Raw genomic sequence first — 21,927 nt, 5'->3', positions numbered from 1 at the left:
CTTCATATTTAAAAGTAGCACAAATTTCAAGAAAACTAGCAAGATGTAAGTTTGGATCTTCAGTAGGTGTTCCTCGAAACTATTTATCTTGTACCATTTGGATAATAGCAGGTTTAAGCTCAAATGAATTAGTAGCAACATTAGGATTTTGAATAGTCAAGTGAAGTTCTTTGTCGATTTTTGTTTATTTGATTATTGAAGTTATGCACCATTTCGTTTAAGTTTTTATTCTTTTCGAATTTTTTTAATAGTACACTCTAATTCTGAATAATAAGGTACTAAACCTTCAGATCCAATATTTTGCATAAACAAATATAATAAGCTAATAAAAAATTTATTAAAAATGATTCTTAAATAAAAAATATATATTCTTTTTGGATTTTTGAATTTTTTTAATTTTTTTAATTTTTTTTTAATTTTAATTTTTTTATATATAATTATCTGTAAATTTTCTAATTTACCAAATCTATTTAATTTACCTTTACCATCCCTAGGAACGACGCTGAAAACTTGATTCTAATGTGAAATATAGTTGTGTAAAAATTATATAGTTGGCTTCGCTGTACAACGATGCCAAAAACTTGATGCAATATTTTATTAATTAGAAATTTAAGAATTAATGTTGGGATTCTACGCAAGTATACATATTAAAAGACTTTCTATTTAAGCCCCAAATATTGATCTCACATGGAATGTTTAAATTTGAAATGATAAATTTACTAAAAAATTCACAGAAAGTCAAAACGAAATTAGTCCCACTAATTTTGAATGTTGAGATATTATCAGAACTAAATTACTTAACTAATAACAAAACTGAAATATAGAGTTTAAACGGTAACTACTAAACTATTAAACCATGTTTATTTGATGAAGATTTCTTATGTGAAAAAATATCTTTTTCACTAGAATGAGATTTTAATAAAATGAAATGAGATAAATTGTTTTAATATGTATTATGCCAAATAGGAGCAGTTTTAATTCTCTACCCTGATACAGTGTTATAGAAAATCATTGGCTATTCCCAGGTTTAATCCCTCAATCTGTGGCTAGGCTAGGAGAATACTGGCTCTCACTATGCACAGTATAGCAAGAGTTCTGATGATATTTTTCACTTATATTTCCTTATTTTACAACAAGACCAATAACTCGATCGTAAAGAAAAATAAGAATTTAACTTTTTTTATTTTTATATATTTATATTGGGATACTATATAAGTATATGTATCAATATCAACTAGTATAGGACTTTTTATGGAATCAAATGTGATCCCCACTCCGTTGTATAACTCGTACTCCATTTCCCGGATCATATGTTTCATAATATATTTTAACAATTCGATTGGCCAGATCGAAAAGTAAATTAAGTTTGGAGTTGAAAACTAATACAATTTATTTTATACTTTTTAATATTGACACATCCATTTATCTCTTCATTTCACCATATCTAAGGGTATGGAGAAAGATAAAGTAAATTACTCAGGTTTCATGAGGAAGATATAACAAAACACAAATTTCATATATAAAAAAAAGTTCATACAACACTAATAAACAAAAAAAACTTATCTGAAACTCTTTCTCAAAACAAATCCCTTATAGCCTCTTCTAAGAAATGTAGGAAGAAGAAATCTCTAACCTCACGTTTAATCTCACCACAAAACTCTAAATTATAAGAACAATGAACTCTAAATGGTTGTGGAATGAAAAATGGAAGAATGTGTGATGCGTAAAAGGTTGAATTGAGGCGATGAGATGTTAGGAATAGTCACTTTTCTGATCAATTTTGGCCCCAAATGAAGCCTAGAGTCGATTCTCCAAGAGATGCCTCCAAAAACTCTTCAAAAAGCGTCCAAATTCGTTCAATCTTCTAAAAACATGGACTGAACCGACATTGGCGCCGTCAGCGCCCATTCTAGCGCCGTCGGCGGCGTCAGTGTTCCGCAATTTAATTCGACGCTCACTGTCAAACGGCGCCGTCAGCGCTGAACAAATTTCAATTTTTTTATTTTTGCTCCAAATTTCATCATTTTTGCTTCAAGTCTTAAAATTGAATAATCTTCAAGAGAACATAAAAATATCTTTCATTAAAGTACAATATCACTAAAACTGAGTATAAAATATGGGCTTAAAATGCATATATTTTTGATATATCAGTCTTGAACAAGCGGATATATACTTTTAAATTTCTCTTTTACTTTACAACAACAACAAAGCCTTAATCCCCCATGTGGGGTCGGCTACATGAAACATTTTTCTCAATTGTGTCCTATTTAGTGTCATATTTTCATTTATTTCTAGTAAATTAACTTTATTTTTTATACAATAAACTCAAGTCTTCCTAAGTCTACCTCCGTCTTTCTTAACACAAGTAGAAGCTAAAACATCTACTCTCCTGATCAGATCATCAAATAGTCGACATTTAATGTGACCAAACCATCTAAGACGACTTTCTCTAATTTTGTCTATCACTGGAGCTACACCAACCCTATCACGGATATATTCATTACGTATTTCGTCTCTAAATGTAAAGCCACTCATCCACCTAATCATTCTCATCTCGGCAACACAACTTGTTATTAAATTTTCCTTTTACTTTAATCATAAAAATACAATATTACAAAAAAATGAATATATATGTCAACTGATACAACTTACTAAGTATTAATTGTGGACATATGAAATAATTCTTACAACTGACAAAGTAATACATAACGAGATAAACATATAATTTTATTGCTTGCATCAGTTGTAAGGAATATTTAATGAATATCAAAAGATACAACTAACATTTGAAGGACACTGAATATGTTACAAAAAAGATTGATACAAATTTTCTCCATAAAAAAACAAACATAAGTTTCAAAAAAGAAAACATCAATCCAACTAGCACCAATAACAGAATCCTTTAATTAAACAATCATTACTTTTTTAAGTTTTCCACATGTTATGAACTTATTTTAACCATTATTCCTCTAGAAATATAAAAATTACCACTACATGTATTCCTGATGATCATAAAACTATATATATAACCAAAAAATAAAACTTACAAAAAGTTCAATGTTCATTATTAGTTTCACACACAATAGCATGAACTAGAAAGCATCAATAAACATCATAGTTTGGAAAACTTATGATATTCAGAGGAACAAAAATGCTTCTGGAGGGCATTAATTAGCTCGCTTTCTCAAAACTGGCTTACGCGTTTCCTTCTTCCGAGGTGTTATCTCTGCTGCAGCAAGGTATAAGTCCTTCAATCTGCAAAAAAAAAGTTAATTAAATTTAACAGACAAATATACAAAGGATTTCAGAAATGAAAGATTCGAATACCTTGGCAAGCTGATGACTAAAATAACAGCAAATACTCCAGCAATAAGAGGAAATACGGGTGCTGGTGTGAGTTCCTGCACCGAAATAAATAAATAAAGTTAGGGGAGGGACAGAAATGCAATCGGAAAACAATACTTTTCCTTGTGACAAGTGCAACTTAAGTCCCCCATTTGGGATCACTTTTATATTTTAATTTTTTATTTTTCCTTCTATTTTATTTTGTTTATATTTTAATTTGAATTAAAATATGTTTAGTTGTAAAAGTTTTTTTTTAAAAAAATAATTAAAACATCTTTTAGGTATTTGGAATTTTTTTTAAAAACAAAATGATTTGTTTTTAAAAGATAAAAAGAAAAACATATAAAAGTAAAATTATCCAAACATGTTCTCAAAAACAAAAATAAAAAATAAAAATAAAATAATAGAAAATAAAAGTGATGCCAAAGGGGCACTTAATTGGTTGGAATTACTGAACAAATTAGAAAAAAAAAAAAAACTAGAGTGCGCATAGGCTGGGTATAGAACAGCGAAATGGCAAATAAAAGATCCTTGGCATTACATTTTCTGCAGTGATGATAATAGTATCTCGCAAATTGAAGCATCTACTAGTCCTAATGAAAGCACAGAACGAACAGTGAGATCAATTATGCTCTATTTAGGGACAAAAAAGTAACTTTAAGATTAGGTAATCAGATTCACAAATTCAAGATCAACAAAAAATTGGATCAAGATATACATGTTTGAGTTGGTGCTCTATAACTTTATATTTGAGAGGATCCCCATGAACTTGGGGCTGCTTAATCAACTCAACTTCAAGGACCTCAGATTCAAATCTGCCTGGCATGGGGGCAATAGTTCTTCAATTTTTTTTTTTTTTTGGTTTTATTCTAAAATGATATTTTTTATGGATGTTACATTCTTTGAAAAACAATCCTAATACCCCAAATCTAAAATTCAGGGGGAGAGTGAATATCAGACTTGTGACACTACTCTGGATACCCACAATAAACTAGAGTAATCACAATACATTCTACTTATCTCTAACAATCTTGTCCCCATGTTCCACCACGTGAGGATATCAAACCTAAGATTGACAACAAAGAAATGCACAAGAAACTTCATGCGTACAATAGCATAAAGAAATCCATCGAAGGGCAAGGATAATATGCAACCATAGGACTATTCGAAACCAAACCTAAATCTACGCATCTCTGAAGTTCCAAAGGAGGTGGAATCGAGGAGAGAAAATAGGAAAAGTTGCACAAATTATCCTATCAAAAAGTATGTTGTCTATGAGTATTTATCAACTTATAAAGTTCTTATATCTAATACTGATAGCGTGCAAATACCCAAGTCTATTCATTAAACACTTAAAAGTAAGCACTTAATCAAAATGGTACAAGAACATTTACAAAGCTTCCTCCAGCCAAAAGATCCAATAGGTGCAAATAGGTGTTCAATGTCAAATACAAAACAAATGAGAGCATTATGAGATTCAAGACAAGGTTGGAGGACAAAAAATTATACTCAGTCTTATGTGATAGACTATCAAAGGACCACAGTAGCCAAGATAAACAGTGTAAGAGTTCTTTCTTTGGAAGTGCAAAAAGTGTGCGACTGCATCAACTTGATATCAAGAACGTTATATAACGATCTCATCGGGATTAGAAAATGACTCAAATAAACACAGGGTGTGTAAACTAAAAAAGTCACCATATGAACTCAAACAATCTCCATCGACTGGGTTTGACAAGTATGCCAAGACTATGAAATCTAATGGATACATCTAAATACCAAGCCAATATTGACTATTCATAAAGCATATGCAGGGAGTTAAGAAAGCTATGTATATTATCTATGTATATGATATGATATTCACAAATGATGGTGAAAAAAGATTGATAAGTTTAAAGAGATTCTGTCACTGAATTTGAAATCAATAATCTATAAAATCTGAGATACTTTCTCAGCATGATAGTGGCTAGGTCCAAAACAACAATTGTGATATCCCAAAGAAAGTACATTGATTCTGGGGTTTAAACCTGCTAAGAAACCTATGAAATTCAACAAAAGATTACATTCAGGGGGAGAAAAAATACAAGTAGAAAAGGAAGATACCAGATATTGGTAGAGTAGTTTATTTATCTGTCACATACTAGACCTGATATCGTTTATTCTGTCAGCATCGTGAGTCAAAATATGAAAAGTCCAGATGAAAAATATTTGGAGATGTTTTATAGAATATTGTGGTTCTTAAAGAAATCCTTGAAAAAGGGTTATTGTTTAAGAAATCAGACAACACGGAGGTAGAAATTTACATTAATGCTAGTTGAGCAAGAGATAAAAGATCAATATCTCAATATTATTACAATATATGGGAAAAATCTTGTCACATTGAAGAGCAAGAAGCAAGATATAGTCTCTAAAATTAGTGCAAAATATGAGTACCTGCCTTTTGCTTTGGGAATTTGTGAAGCAATGTGGATCCAAATTTTATTAAATGAGTTGTGATACTTTATAGTCAATCTCATAGAGATTTTTTGTGACTGCTAAGTCATCATTAGTATTGCAAAGGATCTTGTGCATCATGAAAGGACCATACACATTAAGATTTATAAACATTTTATATCTAAAATGGTTAATGGTGGCATTATTCACTTAATCAACATTCCAACTAATCTCCCAATCGCTAATATCTTCACTAAAGCTTTATCTCTAGGCAGCTTCGCTGAATTGAATACCAAACTGGGCCTTTCTAACATATATGTGACTTAGTTTGCGGGTAAGTGTGAAAAATCAAGGTGGGTTGGCCGGCACCTCATAGCTATTGAGGGACTGATGGCCTGTTTGGGGCAGCTTACAAGTGCGAGCGGCGTTTTTAAAACACCGCCGTACCATTTGGATCGGGCGCTTTCGCCAGCTTATCTGAAATCGTGTTTGAGCTTTTACACTAAATGCAGGTCGCGGGTCGAACACCACGGCCAGCCCGCGGGCTACGTTTCATGATAAGTAGCTTATATGTAGCCGACCCCATCTAGTGGGATAATGGTTTGTTGTTGTTTCGCGTTTGAGTTTTTACACTGAATGCAGGCCGCAGGGCCGAACACCACGGCCAGCCCGCGTGCTACGTTTCATGATAAGCAGCTTATATGTAGTCGACCCCATCTAGTGGGATAATGGTTTGTTGTTGTTGTTGTTGGTTTCTATATACAAATACCTTATATGTGAATAGTGAAATCAAGCAATTTTTTCAGCCAAGATGTTATTTTTCTATACGCAGGGACCAAAAAGTAACTTTAAGATTAGGTAATCAGATTCACAATTTCATGATCTGCAAATAAATGGATAAAGAAATACCTGTTTGTGTTGGTGCTCTACAACTTTATAGTTGAGAGGACCCACATGAACTTGGGGCTGCTTCACCAAGTCAACTTCAAGGACCTCAGATTCAAATTTGCCGCTCTTCCCATCCAAGGCCAGGTCGAAGCTGCAAAAGGTGACGACCCTTTGCCAAATCTCGTATCTGGAAGTAATAAGAGATTGGCAAAGGAATGACTGATTCAACCTCAGATGGGTCATTTGCTGACCTTATTTCTATTGAGAGATGGGGCTGCAATGTTTCAAGATTGTATCCTTGAACATGACCACTTAAAATGGTCGTCTCAGGCTCTTCAAAAACAACGAAGTCCGCTCCTGTTACATCCTCAGTTCCAACCTGGGCAAGGGGACAGAATTGAATCAAAATAATGAATGATGGTCATTTGATTTATATGCGGCAAGATGGCAGAATAAAAAATAAATATGCAAAATAATTAAATCAATAAGTGGATGCAAAGTGTATCAATATTAGAAAAACTGGGAGCCGTAAGTTTAACCATAAAAGATTGAAAATTGGACAAATATGTACTAAATTCTTAACGTATCAACAAAAGCAGCAACAGCTCTTTTAAAATCACTTTTGAATACCTTCTTTTAAATCCACTCGTTTCCTGCATTTGATGTTCATTTTAGTCAAGTAAATATTTATGTACGAGACTTTAATGGTAGTTCTAGTCAGTGACAACGAAACATTTTAGATTAAAATCCAAATCAAAGCTTCAAAACAAGTGCCCGTATCTTAAATATCTACAACAAAAGCAGAAGAGAGTAAAAGCTTAAACCAATGATAAGAAAAACAATAAAATGACTTTAACATTTGCTATCACAACCAAAGCAGGCAACTCAATGACTAACATTTGCTATCACAACCAAAGCAGGCAACTCAATCACATCAGACAAATCAAAATAACTCGTGCTAATCAAAAATGCATTATCAATTAATTGATGTCTTCCCCTAACTAACTAATGGTGCTTCATATTTTGAATGCTATGCCATTTTTTCTGTAAAAAGATTTAACTATAGTTAATAGTACGGGCAGTAATATTCCCCTTCCCCCTCAGACATGCTGAGCAAGATATATTTCCAGCCATTTTATCATCATTACTATAATTAAAGTTGGCCGAGCTGAGCCGAGCAAAAGCTTGCTCAAGCTTGAATTAGTTGCAAAAAAGAGCTCAAACTCAACTTCGAGCTCAATTTGACAATTTATAGTAGTGTTTCAGAGATCAATTCATTTAAAACTATGATTATTTGTGCTTAGTTTTAAGCTTAGTTTGGTAGCTAATCAAATGATGCTATTGACGAGCAGCATGGTAGTTATTTGAATAAGTCTTATCAAGCCTATTAATAGCAGCCTGCTGAGCAAAAAAATGGACTCTGAGTGAATGATCTGCTAAGTAAACAAGCATTCTAACTATAGCATAAACAGGTGACTTTGTATTCATGAACAAAATAGTCTTAGTTAGAAAAGAGCGACACCCCCACATAATCATATATTAATTGAATCTATAATCAAGTCTTAAAAGAGAATATCATTGAAAGTTAATTGAGCTTCTAAACAAGCTTATTTATAAACTTGAAATGATATTTTACCATAATCATAAATGAATTGAACACTAAATTACTCATTTATCAATCAGGTAATCATATAAGTGTTCAAGTTTCACACGCCAACTTCCCCCCAATTAAGGGTCAGCTGAGGCGTCATAGAAGCGAGCGATTTGGTGAGACTAAATTTTCACCAGCACTCATCCTGACTTGCAAAATTATGACTCAGTTACTGATGAACTAGTTTAACTAAATTGCCACAAATATACTTAAAACATTCATAATTCGTTCATACACATTTAAAAACATCAAAATCATATTATCAAAACATATAAATCTATAAAGAGGTGTTAAATTCAACATAATAAAAAAATATATCAAAATGTTTATACAAGCTCTCAAAATTATAAAAAGAAAAAACTATACAAGTCGCACCTAACTAATCGCCTCAGAGCTCCTTATTCTTTTGAAAGTCAACAATGTAGAGAGAACAACAACAAGCTTAACTAAATAACCAAGACTAAAATAAGATTTAACATACAGGAAAGAATAACTTGTATGCTCGTATGTAATTCATGTATATATTCACAAAACATGGTACAATATGTTGTAAATGTATAAAACATGAAAAGAAATGGGATTTAATAAGCAAAAAATCTTGACTCTTGTATAAAACATGAACTTCATATATTCACGAGTAATCATAAGCATATTCATAAGAGTCATCAACCTAATCATAGAAATGACACTTTTAACTAATCATAAGCAACTGGAACAATCCTTTCTATAATTTGAAAGGGATCAATGAACCAAGGACTCAACTAATTCCCTAATCAAATCTAACTGTATATTTGATTGGTTTGACTGTTAGAAACACAAAATCACCAATTTGAAATTCTACTGCTTTGTGCTTTAGGTCATAATATTTCTACTGTTGATCCTAAACAGTTTTCAATATGTCTCTGATTAACTTGATTTTCTTTGTGGTTTCATCTAATTCAAGACCTAACATTTGATGTTCACCAACTTTAACCCAATTTAATGGAGTTTTGTAAATCCTAAAATACAGTGGTTCAAAAGGAGTCATTTTGATACACAATTGACAGTTATTATTGTAGGCAAACTCTATCATTACAATGTGATATTCCCAACTATCTCTAAATTCGAGAACACAAGGTCCCAACAAATCTTCCAACAATTGAATTTTCATTCCTGATATTCTGCCGGTTTGTAGATGAAGTGTTGTGCTAAAGTTCAAATGCATACACAAAACATGTTGAATGTCTTTCCACAACCCGGACATGAATCTTTCATGTCTGTCAGAAATAATAACTTTTGGAAGACCATATAATTTGAAAATTTCATTAACAGATAATTTAGTCACATTTTTAACTGAATCTGTCTATCAAATTGATAAGAAATGAGTTGACCTTTTTAACATGTTAATAATGACCCAAAAATTGTCATGATTGTCTGGATCGGGAAATCCCATAACAAAATATATTGCAATTTATTCCCATTTTTATTCAGATATAAGCAATAATTGTGCGAATCTGTTGGGTTTTTTATGCTCAACCTTTACAATCTGACAAACTTGATATTTAGACACAAATTTAGTAACATCCTTCTTCATACCTGGCCACCAGAATATCAATTTTAAATCCTTGTATATTTGAGTGATGTCTGGATGAATTGTGTAGCCTGAATGATGAACTTCATGTTGATTTTCTTGTCTCGAATTAGAATAGGCAGGTACTCATAACTATTTTTTTTTATAATAACATTTTCATCAACGCTGATATCTAAACTCTATCCTGATTGAAGTTATTTTAAGAGTTTCAAATATTGACTATTAACATCGTGAATTGCATTGATTCCAACATTTAGAGTTGGATGCACTATAAACTGATGTAAATACCTCATATCACCTAGTTTTCAAACTTACAATTGCAATGTATTAATTTATTTTATCAATTGCAGCTCTTGAGTACCAATCAAGGTTGCACTATATAAAAAATTATGGCTCAGAGCATCAGCAAATGCAAATTTTCTTGGCTAGGACAATATTATATATCCAGATCATAGTTTTTAATCAACTCTACCCATCTTTGTTGCCTCGAGCTCAATTTTTTTTGGTGTAAAAATATATTTTAAACTCTAATGATCAATAAAGTTTTCTCACTTCACATCATATAAGTAATGTTGTCGAATCTTGAGAGTAAAGACTACAACAACTAACTACAAATCAAGCTTTAAATAGTTCCTCTCATGTGCCTTTATCTAGATGCATAGGCTATAACTTTTTTATTTTGCATTAGAATAATGCCCAAGCCTCTTCATGATGTGTTGCTGTAAATATGGAACCCTATTGTACCTAATAGAATAGTTAACAATGGAACAATGGTTAACTATTTATTCCATTCTTGAAAATTGTGTTCACATTTAGCATTCCACTCAAATTAAACATCTTTCCTCATTAGCTTGAACAATGACATAGCTATCGGTGAAAATCCTTTAAAAAACCTCCTGTAATATCCGACCAAACAAAGTTGCGTACATCTGTAACATCTTCGGATTAGGTATTTCCCAAATATTTTCATTTTTGAGGATCAGCTAATATTCCTTGTCAACTGAAAAATGCCCAAAAAATGCAATACTCCATAACCAAAATTCACATATTAACAATTTTGCATATAGCTGATTCTGCCTCAGTAGCTCCGATACTATTTTATGCTTGCATGATTATCATCAATTCTTCAATATATCAAAATATTATCAAAAAAGATAATGACAAACTAATCCACATAATACTTGAAAATACAATTCATCAGGTCCATGAATACAATATGAGCATTGGTTAAGTCGAAAGACATAACTAAGAATTCATAATGATCATAAATGATCCCACAAGTTATATTAATTATATCTGCCTCCTTAATTTTGACCTGATGATATGCTAGTCTCAACTTAATTTGGGATTAACTAATCAAGTAGATCATCGATCCTTGGCAAATAATATGCGCTCTTAATAGTCACCACGTTCAGCTCTTCATAATCAATGCATAATCACATAAATTTGTCTTTCTTTTTGACAAATAATACTAGAACAATCTAGGGTGCATTGTTTAACCTGATAAAACCCTTATCTATCAATTCCTTTAAATGACATTTCAATTCTTGCAAATCTTCAGAGCTATCCTGCAAACTCTGGTGGTAGCCCGGACAATTCTTCAGGAAATACATAAAAAATTCTAGAACTGAGATGTTTTTTCAATTCTTGCCCATCTTTATTTAGCACATGTAATTTAGCCCGAAATTCACTTCCCCAATTCACAAATACTTTCTACCTTTTAGTGCACTAATCGGAGAAGATTATGCATTTCGATCACATAAGACAATGAATGATTTTCCACCAGGTTAATTGAGTTGCACTCGCCTTATCCAACATTCAATTGCAGCAAAATGTTTTACCAAACAATCTATCCCTAATATGACATCAAGAGCCTAAATTGGTACGATAGTCAACTATGAGTGCAACTTCTTATCATAAACATTAACATGTACAATACATTTATTTTATAAAAAAACCACTTTCTGAAGGCATAATAACACAAAAGGCATGAGTAAAGTGCATAATATTAACATATAAAGTGATTGCAAACTCAGTAGAAATGAAAGAATGTGATGCACCTGAATTGAATAGAATAGTATCAAACTGATCTTGAATCAGAAACGTACTTGCAACCACTTCTTTAGATTCTTAGCTTCTTAAGCGATAATTGCAGAAATTCTAACTTTTACTGGTTGCTTAGTTCTGCGCTCTAAAGTTACACCGTTTGTTCATATTGAAGGCTTTCACAAAAACTGTATTTTTTTTAAACTAAATACCTTTAAAAAATTTCGTGAGTTGTCCATGTCATTGTCAGTGATATGTTGTCTCTTTTATTTTCCTACAGACAGTTCATCTAAGGATGTCATTTCTAGCATTTTCCTGAACCCATTAAACGCCACCCAAAATACCTTTTTTCACTTTTTTTTTTTTTTACAAATTGGCTTTTCTAACTACGACTACTTATGCTTACCTTCAGATTTCTAACTAAGGTTGTCAACGCTGACCTGAAAATTTCAGTTCATATTCAATTCGTTTGGCTCTTTCAACTAACACTGAAAAATCGTTAATTTCGAACATCACTAAAACCAACTTCAACTGATCTTCAAGGCCGTGTAGAAATCTATGGCAATCTTCTTACTGAGAACAGACATGATGTGGTGAATGTCAAGAAAAAAAAATAAATTCTATCTCATATTGCATGGCCAATCTGAACACCAAAGTCAAATTAAAAAATTTATATTGCAGTGCACAAAACAAGTCATCCTCGATAGTCAACTCTTATTTCGTACTTTCAATTGTGAAATTGACTAAAAAGTTAGCCAATGCTGGCATCTTTTTTGTCATATTGGCTGTTTAAGAAATTTGGAATTCACTTATATGATAAAAATTTATATTGCAGTTCACAAAACAAGTTTTCCTTGACAGTCAACTCTTATTTCGTACTTTTATATAAATTTTTATCATATAAAAGTTCTTTCAAGAGTTGACTGTTGAGGATAACTTTTATCATTTTCTTTATCATTTAACGTGCCCGAGTACAATTACATCTCCAGCTAAAACTATAGAGGGTGACTCCTGATAGAGTTAAGCTTTTATATTTCATTTCTTTCAATCATTAAAAGCTCTTTTTACTTTATGTGTAATGCAAAAGATGAAGCAACATCATTTAACGTGCCCAAGTCCATTTTGTTGGCAGCTAATTTATTCTTAGAAAAAAAGTATGCAGTTGATGACTGGTTAGCAAAAGGCTTGCCTTCACTGAAAGATGGTCTGGAGAAAAACGCTCAATCCTTGAGCTTCCAAATCTGTGGTCTTCCTTTGAAGCTAATTTTATCGTATAAGTTATGTCTGGGAGAAGACTCCTAAGACGAAAACTTCCAGCATCATCTGTTGTTGCTTCCTCGTAAAAATCATGAGACTCTGAACGTGCCTCCACTATTACACGTTCCTTTGGCTGGCCAGAAATTAACGTTACAGTGCCCAAGACACTGCAATAAATGGAAAATTCAATCATTAAATATAGGTTGTTATACTCAAAGAAGAAAGAAGAAGAGGAAAAGTCGAATAAAATGAGTATATTGTGCACATTTAGCTAACAGTTAAAATATCTGATTTAAGTATAATTAAATTTAATTTAAAGCTGCTTTAAAAGAGCTATATTACCATTATAAGAAAGAATTCTACACTAAAGCTAACAAACCATTATAAGAAAATTTAACCCCTAGAGACTCAATAAGACCAAGGAAAAATCAAGAGCATTGAAAAGTAACCAGTGTATACAGATAATCTTAAGTTTTAATTCTCTATTCTAGCAAAAGATCTAGAACTTATTGATGAACAGAACTGTGAACCTGTATGCAACACGTTTTGCATGGAAAAAGACCTCCTTAGAATCTCCAGATTCCAAGTCTATTGCAACTGCTGATGGGGAAAAAGCATATTCCTGAAAAGCAAAATAGTAAGCTTTTCCATCAGTAATAAGATGAAAATACGGAATTTATTTGATAAAACTATAACTGTAACAAACACAATAAATGATCAAAAAAGAGATGTGCATTTACTGACAATCAAGCATGCATTTCCTCAAGAAATACAGCTCTCAAAACTATAAAGCAACCTGACGAACAATCTACTCTTTGCAATAGTCACATTAGATCGATAGACCATTTCTTTAAAGCATAATAGATTTTTTTTTCTGCAAAAACTTACAGGCAATGAGGATCACAAGAAGAAAGTCTCAAGCACATAATTTATCATCATCATTAGCCCTATCACAATTGTTTGGTTTCAGCATCATTTACTGACAAAATATATTTCCTTGAAAAATACAGCTCTCAAAATTATGAAGTACATGATCAGCCAAATGCAATACAAGTAATAAGAACATTGGATTGATGCCCATTCATTTGAAGAATAATAGATATTTTTTTAGAAGAAATACAGCTCTCAAAATTATAAAGTACATGATCAGCCAATGCAATACAAGTAATAAGAACATTGGATTGATGGCCATTCATTTGAAGAATAATAGATATTTTTTTAGAAAAACTTACTAGCAATAAGAGAAGTAAAAGAAGAAAGCTTTGAGTATATACTTTATCACCATCATCATCTTCATCATTAGCCTTATCCAAATTATTTTGTATTGATGCAAAAAATCCTCATTTTTTATTCATTTTATTGAATGATTTTTGTGGCATTAAATATATTCTCAACAAATAATTTTGAATAACTTCTATGTAAGCTTAAGCCTACCCAATTTCTTTTCCAACTCTCTAACACAATTTTTATCTACTAATTAAATAGCAACATTTTCTATCACCCACAGCACGTATTCAAATCACCCAATAATAATTTTTATTATTTTATTTCCTCTAATAAAACGATTTCTTTGCTGCACGTATATATTAATATTCTTATTTCTATCAACTAAATTTAAACATAAATGACTTCTTTACAACTTATAATCAGATTTATGCATAGTTGACAATGATGATTTTATAAAATTTAATTTTAATCCTTCGGAGACATCCTCTGCTCACACAAAACCCTCCAAGCACCTCTCAAGTATAACCATTCATCTTGAAACGCACTATCCTCGTCTATAGCACCATTTTTTGTTTAATTTGAAAAATCCAAAATATTTAGATCTATTGTGCTCTCTAATAATATTGAAACACAAATACTAACATCACATCCGATAAAATTGGACAATATATACATAGTCTTAATTCAAAAACCTACATCTTCTAAGCATATCATTCATTTACGCAACGTTAACATTTCGATGGATGTCTTACAAATTAAACAATATCTTCAAAAAGCATAGAATAGGCACCACATTTTATTTATCAATTGCCAGTATCTCAATATTTAATAGAAAATAGATATGGTATCAATGTTGACTCTTAATATAAGTTTGTTGTGAGTGAAAATTCTATGGTCACTCAACAAGCATTCATAATACTAATACATACTCCAATATACAACATCTATGTATGACGAAAATTATGCATAAATGCGCATCAAATCAATTATTGTGGGTATCCAAACATAAATCTTCTCAAAATCAATAAAGAACATATAAAATTTTTTTTAATCCTCTATATTTGAGTGAATGTCTTAACCAAATAGATTTCATAATAAATCTTCTTAGCATGAAATTAAATTGATTTTCTAAAATAAACATAATTTTTCTAAGCCAAAAAAAGGCAGATTACATTAAAATTAAGCTACTACTCTGATAATTGTACTCATTTTGTAAGGACTTTTGATCTAATTTGGGGTTTCTCACAGGTATAAATCTTTGAGATTAATTACCCATTTTATTATAATGAGAGATATTTTTTATTAAAGCTGGTCATTATAGTGGTAATTGATTATCATATAGCAACAACAATTAGTTAAGAGTAAAATATTTTATCAAAATCTTCCTAAACAAATGATGACAAATTTGATTAAGATCTCACGATTTATTATCACGGTAGGTCACAGTCCCTAGTTCATCCAATCATAGAAGATACTCAACCCAAAATGATCAATAAATTCTTATTAACAATTATAGGTTGCAGCGTCCAAGGTGATCTTGTAAACTTAAGATGGATGCTTGCCTAAATAGATAAATTTAAATTCATAGGAAGTAGAAAATGGTCATTATAGATACACTCTATGAAACACAATAAAAAGAATGAAGCCATTGGGAGCATGCGGACTTCAATAATGACCATAATATGATTGTCATTTTATGATGAGCCGCTTGATCAGAGGGCCCTGATTGTAACCACTATTTTTTATGGTAACATTTTATGATAAATCACACAGTACCCATGTCTCATTCTTACTCATATGAGGCCATTTTAGTGTTATTATTAAAATACACTTAATATGGCATTCTTTCAGTGAATTCGAGTTGATCTTAAATATTTCAATTCCAACAAATTGCTTAAGAGTCTGGATGGATTTTGCTTTAAATTGTAAAATTCTACTTAAATAATTTGAATATTATAACATTTAAGAGATTTTAATATTCCGATTTTGATTTGAGCTAAAAATTACTTCAGTTAAGATTTCAGGCATTATAAAAATAGTCTCTTCTGGTTGAGATTATTTGTCAACACAACCAACATTAACTGCGAATATTTCCAATGCTTGTATTTAAAATTAAAACGCTTTTCTTTGAAAATGGACCCCATTGGGCTGAGATTTGCTGTTAATGTGGTTATCAACGGGTAGAATATTTAAGTGTTTGTATTTTTAATTTGAGAGATTTTATTTTAAAAATAAGTCCATTCGGTTGAGATCTTTTGTTAACATAGCTATCTTTGAGGTATCTAAATGGTAGCACTGTCGTTTCACTTCCTGTTGATTCTACTTGTTTGTCAGCAAAAGACTAATTTGTGTTTTGCATAATATTTTGAACCATTTAAATATTTATTGCATTAAAATATGTCAATTCTACTCCGTGTTTAGAGAATCCGGTCTATAAATTGAAATTTATGAGCATATTATATTGACATAGCCCAAGAGTTTCAATTTATGAACTAAATTTTTTTTTAAAAAGACCATTATGCCCAAAAATGAGTAAAAAACCAAAAATAATTTAATTTGTTACACAACCAAGTGATCGACTAGAAAATTGGTTAACTAGAGATCTCTTTTTGTTAGCTTTTGCAATTATTCATAGAGAGGTAAAAGTTTTATCAATTGGTTCTATAGAGATAGGGACATGACTTAAAAAGATGAAGCTCGTGACCATGGCTTGCAGACAAGGTAACCACTTGAGAAATATTTATGTAAATTGATGAATTTCATTTTTAAAAAGAGAAAATTTGAAAAATAAAGTTTTGAATATCAAAAATGGACCCTCTCAGGTTATAATATACAGTTACTATACCCATCCTAGGGGCATTTGAACAAGTACATTTTGTCATTTCAAACATAATCAACTGCTTTTCCTTTAGAGGGTCGGGTTCATGATTTGCCTATGATTTAAGCTTTTATGAAAGTTGATCGCATTATAGATCACATTGACTCAATAATTTGTACATGGAGAATCAAATTTGTGATTCACATATTATTTAAACTTATTTAAAAATTTACTACATCACAAACTTTACTGACTTAATCATTTGTACATAGAAGATCGAACATGTAAGTTGAAGTTATTACTGCATTTTGCAAGTCTCGTGGTAGGAAAAAGTTCTAATTACGACGTGAATTTTCTTTATAAAAAGCCTTGAAGGTTGTATATAAATGGTGGACAAATACTTTTGTAATTTTTGTTATAGAGCATCCAGCTCTAAATCCTTCATCACGAAGTTCGTTGAATTAGAATAAGGTTGATTTTAAGCATTTTCAGCACAACTCTAGTTAAACTCCAATATTGCCAACATAGAGCATCGAACTTTTAGCCTACTCAAGAGCACACATATATATCAAGTTTAATTCTTTAGATTAAAATAAACTTCGAAGTAATTGCACAAATGTAGGGTAGTGAGACAATTTAAATTTACCGTGCAATATTCAGAAATATTAATTTTAGGCATATAAAATTGCTTTCAATGATTGACTTCTCGTGAGGCGGGCCCTGCCCTAACGCCCGATGTGGATGCATCGTTCCCGCAATGCAGAAGCCCCACAAACTCTCGGTATGGCGATGACGACAAAAGAGGTGCGAAGCCTCGCGCAACAACGGGAAATTTCCCGCGAGGGTAGAATCATAAAGGAGACTCGCAAACCGTCGTGATGCGGGTGGAGGCTTGCAAGCTCCCGCACTTGGGAAGACTTTTCTGGATTCTTCTGCCCTCCCTTTGTGTCAGAGCCTATAAATTATTGTCCTAAGTATGTAGGGGATCAGATCTGAGCGTGTTTAATTTCAAATCTTCTGTATGGAGCTTCTTTCCCCTTTGTGGGTTGTATCCGAAGAGATGGTGGTGCTCCGACTGTATCCCCTCTGCGGTGGTGATTGTATCTTCCCCTATTATCCTCCCTAACCTATCTCTTTCAATCCCCTTAACCGTCTACCCTTTCAAGTGTCTCCTAACCACAACAAGATCGTTGTCGACCACCCACAACCCTTCCCATTTTCTTTCCCTTCAATATCGTACATTCCACTCGAAGGCACCAACACTCTACTGCTGTCACCAACTCCGCTAGCCATCCTGACCCACCTCGCCGATCTCCACCACCCTTTAGAATACATTTAGAAGTGTTGTTGGTTTCTTATTGCGTTAGTGCTGCTATTTTCTATTTGTCATATTGTAACTCTATTTGAATATTAATGAAAGTTTGCATTTTGTGTTTTCACTAATTCCCTTACTAATTCCGATATCATTTGATATCTTATCCTGGGGTTCCCCATTACCCGCCACTACCGGATTCACTTCCATCAACTTCTTGTTCTTTCAATTCCCAACTAGAGCCATGCCACCATAGAGAGATAGATCAAGTTCTACTCAGGAAGAGATTCAATGTGAAATTCCTCGTCTGCAACAGAGACTAGCTGAGTTAGATGACGAGAACCAGAAAGAGATTACCTTCGTCCTTGATCTAGAGAATCGTAAGGCAAATAGAGACGAGGATCACAATCCCTTCCACAGGGAATATCACAACAACGAAGAATACCAACCGTGCAGTTTTGGTATCCAATATCATAGGAGGCCGAGAGAAGAGGCTTCTTATGGAGGTCAGCGGAACTTTGGCATCAAGATGTCCTAAAGTTCAAAGGAATTATGGATCCTGATGAATTTACTAACTGACTGCAATTCGTTGAATGGATTTTCGAATATAAAGATGTACCAAAAGACAATCGGGTAAAGCTAGCCGCTATTAAACTGAATAAAGGTGCTTCCGTATGGTGGGAAAATGCGCAGAGGCGGAGGAAGAGGAAAGGCAGTGAAAAGATCACTAAGTGGAAGAAAATGAAGAAATTAATGCAGAAAAAATACCTCTCACCCGACTATCATCAGAATGTGTTTCTAAAACTCCATAACTTACAGCAGAGCATTCAATTGAAAAGTTCACCGCCCAATTCGACCACAAGTAATCATTCAATTGAAAAGTTCACCGCCCAATTCGACCACTTTCAGATGAAATGCGAACTGATAGAAAACATCTCGGGGGTTTGAAAGTCGCCATCAACAATGTGGTACACTTACAACCATACTGGATGCTAGGGGATGCCCAAACATTAGCCTTGAAGGTGGAAAGATGACAAAAGCAGAGTCAGCAACAATCAACTTTCAAGCAACAACCATCAGGCGGGCTGTCACCTACAGTTACTACAACTGACAGGGATCTCTCTGGAAACATATACAAGCTTGAGCTGGAGAATGACACTACGGATTATATCAAGAAGAAACAAGAGAAAGGCAACCCCAGCACTATGTCGGCCAGGAAGTGCTACCAATGCCACGGTTATGGCCACATTACCCCCAGCTGCCCCTCGAGCAAGGTAATCAAACTCATAGATCAAGGCACCGTAAAAGAAATTAGTGATGAAGAGAATCGACGAATAAAGTGAGGAGAATCAGTTTCCCCCAGATAAAGGAGAAACGCTCGTGATTCGACGAATTATACAAACCGAGGACATGAGGAATTCGTAATGACTTCGCCACAACATATTCTACATCCGCTGCATAATGAACAGAAAGGTGTTCAGTCTCATCATCGACCGCGGAAGCAGTAAGAACGGAGCATCGACACTTATGACAAAGAAATTAGGACTCGCAACAAAGATACATTCAAAGGCATATTCACTGATGTGGTTGAAGAAGAATCGGATCAATATCAATCAAAGATGTTTGGTAGAATTTTCGATCGGAGGCCAGTTGCAAGACCAGGTGTGGTGCGCCGTGGTCCCTATGGATGTCTATCACCTTTTGTTTGGACGACTGTGGCAATATAACCGAAGTACTTAGTACGACAGATATAAACACTTATTCCTTCACTAAGGATGGGAAACGCATCACCCTCCTTCCTTCGACGAATCTGAGGTCACAGGATACCTTTCAACAGAACAGCGTCAGAAAAATCAGTTTTAGTAATGAAACCAGATAGGATGAAAGAGGCACCCGCCCCCGATACAGGGCAGACACGATCAAGGATATGTCAGAACAATGTCGCACCAATAGCATTACTGCCGTGCAAGAAGGATCAGATTACTCCTATTGCACGCCCATTTCAACTGATCGTAGGTTACTTTTGGAAGGCTCAACAGTATAAGTGTGGTCCACAGCCTCAAGAGGACAGGTCGAATGGTCATTTGCTCGCAAGATGGCTGATTATGAATCTAAAACTTCGACCAATGAAGTATAAGCTCCCTCAAACCCAGAAAAATGATGTGACCGCTGCCCTAACGCTCGATGCGGGTGTGTTGTTCTCGCGGGACAGAAGCCCCACAAACTTGCGGGATCGCGAGTTATTGTGACGACTGCAGAAGAGGTGTGAAGTCTCGCGTGACAGCGAAAAAAATTTGCGAGGGCAGAATCGCGGAACAGACTCGTGAACTGTCGTGATCCAGGAGGAAGCTTGCAAGCTAGTGCACTTGGGAAGACTTTTCTGGATTTTTCTACCCTCATTTTGTGTCGGAGCCTATAAACTGTTGTGCTAGGTATGTAGGGGGTTAGCTCTGAGTGTGTTTAGTTTCAGATCTCTATGTGGAGTCACTTTCCCCTTTGTGGGTTGTATCCGAGGAGGTAGTCATGCTCCAGCTGTATCCCCTTCATTTCAAGCCTCTTTTAGCTGCCACACGATTGTTGTCGACCAGCCACAACCCTTTCCCACTTGTTGTCCCTTTAGTTCCACACCTTCCCTTCGCTGCCACCAACACTTTATTGCCATTACCAACCCCGCTAGCTATCCTGAACAACCCCTCCGATCTCCACAACCTATTAGAATACATTTAGAAGTGTTGTTGGTGTCGTTTTGTGTCTATGTTGCTATTTTTTATTCGAGTCATGTTGTAACCCTATTTTAATATTAATGAATGTTTATTTTTTGTGTTTCCACTATTTTCCTTACTAATTCCAGTAACATTTCCTACATGTCATTGTAGACATGACCACATGACCTGTAAAACATAATAGTGAACAACTAGGCTCATTTAAAAGAATTTCATTTGCGAGTATATACCATGATTCACGAGTGCATGCTATCGACTGATACATTCATGATTTGCTTTTAAAAATTTAACTGTTGCTAACATGAAGCGGATTGAACTGTTTTAGTTTCAGTTTAATTTGAAAAGTTTATCATTCACATGAATGCATAGCTACTTGAAAGGTATGAAAGCTGATGGTGATAAACATTCATGTGAATGAACGTTCATCAAGACATGCACATAGCTTTGTATTTTGAGCCGATTATTAATTTCAATAAGTCAGCTAGGGATTTGCATATTTGGAAGTAATTATTAGGGGGTTTACAAGTCAGCTAGCTTGTATTGATTTGCATATTTGGAAGTAATTATTAGGGGGTTTAATATTCATTAAGCGTTTAAAACATTAGAAGTTATTTATCTTTAAACTATGTTCTTATTCAAGGGGGCCACACGGGGGATCAA

General features: G+C 33.5%; 1 protein-coding gene across 1 annotated transcript in view; it reads right to left on the bottom strand.

The window, feature by feature from the left end:
- Positions 1 to 2,921: 2,921 nt before the first annotated feature.
- Positions 2,922 to 21,927, bottom strand: part of LOC110026182 (nodal modulator 1-like) — a gene marked incomplete at its 5' end in the record, with an annotated part of 106,540 nt that continues 87,534 nt past the window's right edge. The window contains 6 exon segments of the mRNA XM_020727035.1: positions 2,922 to 3,255; positions 3,328 to 3,401; positions 6,685 to 6,798; positions 6,800 to 7,042; positions 13,120 to 13,354; positions 13,718 to 13,809. Coding sequence (XP_020582694.1) covers positions 3,168 to 3,255; positions 3,328 to 3,401; positions 6,685 to 6,798; positions 6,800 to 7,042; positions 13,120 to 13,354; positions 13,718 to 13,809 — 846 coding nt within the window.

The sequence above is a fragment of the Phalaenopsis equestris genome, unplaced genomic scaffold (assembly GCF_001263595.1).
Source record: "Phalaenopsis equestris unplaced genomic scaffold, ASM126359v1 Scaffold000356, whole genome shotgun sequence".
Taxonomy (NCBI): Eukaryota; Viridiplantae; Streptophyta; class Magnoliopsida; order Asparagales; family Orchidaceae; genus Phalaenopsis; species Phalaenopsis equestris.
Note: the sequence above shows the minus strand (reverse complement) of the source record. Positions and strands in the feature narration are given on the sequence as shown.